The 3,375-nt window shown below is 49.6% G+C and overlaps 1 protein-coding gene across 1 annotated transcript; it reads right to left on the bottom strand.

The window, feature by feature from the left end:
- Positions 1-1,140: 1,140 nt before the first annotated feature.
- LOC130831982 (general transcription factor IIE subunit 2) lies at positions 1,141-2,816 on the bottom strand. The gene has a single exon (XM_057700505.1). It carries the CDS (start codon positions 2,720-2,722, stop codon positions 1,850-1,852), a length of 873 nt encoding a protein of 290 aa, XP_057556488.1. The 5' UTR covers positions 2,723-2,816; the 3' UTR covers positions 1,141-1,849.
- Between the last annotated feature and the right edge of the window lie 559 nt (positions 2,817-3,375).

Consider the following 3,375-nt stretch of genomic DNA (forward strand, 5'->3'; position numbering starts at 1 on the left):
GGCTAGTACTGCACGAGCCACCGTTGCCCAATCAGCTGGAATCAAACGAGAGCCTTCGGCTACTCCCTGTATGATACCTATGGTGAATGGAGAATTTACTCCATAATTTTGTACTGCTTGTTTTAATTCTTTCAATATTTTGAAGGGTATTGGCTCATGTACTGCCTCATAAATTCCATTAGGATTATTAGGATCCACTCCAGGTGCCACCCTTTCATGAACAGTCACTGGAAATGCCATTTGCATAGCTTCCAGATCTCCCTCTTGTCTAGCCTGCAAAATGCCCTTCTGTAAGGGTGATAAAACTGAGTGTCCTATAGACACAGGAAAGGCATAAGCTCCCCCAGGCGGCATTAAAGAGGGTGGAGGAGGGGGCAGTATAGGAAGTTTGCCCTCCTCCACAAGTGAGGGAGCCGAGGGTCTTAATCCCTCAGCCATTTGTATTCCCTTTTGTTTTTCAGTTTTGTTTGGCACCGCACATGCCCATCGGTCCTCTGACGGACCGGCTTCTTCATCAGAGCTATCATTTGAGCCCTCAGGAGCCCATAGAGGCTCTAATAGAGGCTTTAATACTGACTTAATCAGAGACCACATTTGACCAAACAGAACCTGGTACGGGAGTCCCTTTAGAATGCAATTTTTTAAGTTTGCTCCCAACCTTATCCCTAAGTACATAAACCCAGTGTTAGCCTAAAGAAGGAAACCACATACAGTATTCTCAACTATTTACAGAATTTCTAATAATCGACCTTCACTTGCTTTTTACAAGACCTTCACTTGCTTTTTACTCCACCTGCCCTTAGGAGCTGCCGTAACAGGCATACATCTGGTCAATATTAATCTAAACTTTTATTTCCCATATTTTACCCCGAACATAGACTACCCAAGAGATTTACTTACTGGCAGGATTTTCTCAGAGGCCTCTTACTCTCCTCTTGGGGGCTTCACGGCACTTCCCAATTCTTTACTTTTATCAATTTCACTTTCCGTGAACCTTCGTCACTCAAGCCTTTCGGGCCCCACGTTGGGCGCCACTTGCCGAGACCAGCTCGGCGACTCGAGGTGAGTGACGGGTGCCGCAAGCTTGAAGAAGACACAGACACAGACTGAAGAGAAAAGTGGGACCGGGGGGCTCAAGACCTCTGGGATCAAGAGCCCCGCTGACTCATCCCAGGCTGCTTTTATTGAGTTCGTGGGCTAACATTCTCAGGTTACACTCATAAACAATCAAAGGCCTCACATGACTGAGGCAATGATCTTTGTTTACTTCCTGGGTCTGAGTTGAGCAGGTGTGGATTTGAGCTGGGGGTGGAGAGCAAAACAGCCCTGGGGGCAGGAGACCTCTCTCTAAAGGATTAAGGGTCTGTGCCCCACCCGTGTTGGCCCCTCTGCAACTGTGCCTGTCTTAGGTTGTTCCTCCCTTGAGGAATCTTACCCGTCTCTGGCTAACCAGTCATCCTCCAGGGCCAAACACGGTGATATAAGGAAGGTTCTATGCACCACCCCTGTTGGCCCCTCTGCGGCTGTGCCTGTCTTAGGTTGTTCCTCCTCTGAGGACTCTTACCCGTCTTTGGCTAACCAGCCATCCTTCAGGACCAAACAGGGTGATATTAGTCTCCACGCCCCGCACCCTCAGCTCCTCCACTGCTCAAGAATCCCATCGCTCGGCCCACATCAAAAAGGTTCCCGAATGTCTTCCCACATTCGAGTTTGGTAATTTGCACTAGTTCTGTAAACTGAACTGCTCCTCTCCTCAGTCCTAAGTAGTAGAATGAGAAGACAGTCTTCAGATCCCAGGGTCAACAAGGAAGATCTAGACTTTGTAACTCTTTGCTCTCAGAACTGTTCACTACTTGCCGGGTGCGATGTCTGAGTAGTCCTTCAGCACCCCAGCCAAGTGCTCGTTGTGAGTCTTAAACCGTCGCTTTTTCTGTGAAGCAGGCTTTTTCCTTCTCTGAATAGGGGCCACTTTCTTTGGTCCAGATTCCTGCATGGAAGAAATACCCTGTCGCTTCAGATACTCTTCAATTTTCTCCTCATCCATTGAATCCACAGTGACACTCCTCCACAGTTTCTGAAACTCTTCATCCACAGAAAACTGACAGCTCTTATCATTGAAGAAAAGAATTTTTTTCTTGTCAGGACGGTTTACAAATAGTATCTGGTCCCCTAACGCCTTGACGGCTTTCTGGGAATTGGGCAGTCCTTCCTCAATGTCTTCTAAAAGAATTCCTCCTAAGCCTCGCTGGTCATGCTTATCTAAGAGCCTAAGTAGGGCCTTCTTATCTTTCAAGTTGTACTTGGGCTTGAAGGCATACTTTCCATCTACTACTTCAATTTTGGGATTATTGACTAATGCCTCAGTCATTAGCCATTGCTTCTGCTTGAGTCCAATATCTAAATGTTGTGTTTCATCCAAAATTTCTTCTAAAGTAAGAGGATGTGTATCTCCTCGCTGATGCCGTGTCTTCATGTAATTCACAATCTTAGCAAGAACGCCAAACTTATATCCAGAGCTTCCTGACAGAGCTTTCAAGTTAAATGATCCATTGCTATGGTCGGAATTCTGTTTAGAGCCTGATGACCCGCCATGTTCTAGCTTTGCTTTCTTCTTCTTTGATGATGACGATGGCTCAGATGATACAGAGCGTTTTTCTACTACAGGAGTGGAAAGAGCTCGTTTTTTGAACAGCTCTCGTTCTCTCAAGAGGCTTGGATCCATAATGCTGAGCCAGGAGGGCCGCCCCACACGCCCCGCCGCCGCCTCCCAGAGCCTCCGCCGCGACCCGTCGCCCACGCGGCCGCCGCTTCCTGCTGGTCGTCAGCGCCCCCGCACGCCCGCCCGCCCAGCGCTGCCCGCCCGCCCAGCGCCGCCCCGTCAGGTCGGGGTCTCTGCACTGGCGGCGGCGGCGGCTGAGGCGGGGACTCGGCCCCCAGCTCCGCCCGCACTTCCTGATTGGGCGGCTTGGAGTTCAGTCCCTGCAGCCACCGCGGCGCCTCAGCCGCCGAAAACGCGCGTGCGTCATCACGTGCCACGCCCGGGTACCGCTCCATGGCTGACTTCTTAACACGATCAGATCCAGGGCAGTTAACCTGGAAGCGTTCACTTAAAACCTCATTTTCTGGCCTAATGAGAGTAAAAGCAGGGGGATGGATAGAATCTTGATCTCTTAGATTGAAACATCTCTTTGCCAGTTTCTTGTCTACAAGTACCACTGGCTGCAGCCTGAGTTCTTCGCCTCAGGGTCATGTAGCCTCAGCTGTAACTTATCCCATAAAGATACCCAGAAACTCATATGTTCAGCCCAGCGCTCAGCTTAGCATCAAGTCCCTGGGGGCAGGTGGTGACTGAAACCCAGATCTAGTGTGTGCCTG

The sequence above is a fragment of the Hippopotamus amphibius genome, chromosome 11 (genome assembly GCF_030028045.1).
Source record: "Hippopotamus amphibius kiboko isolate mHipAmp2 chromosome 11, mHipAmp2.hap2, whole genome shotgun sequence".
NCBI lineage: Eukaryota > Metazoa > Chordata > Mammalia > Artiodactyla > Hippopotamidae > Hippopotamus > Hippopotamus amphibius.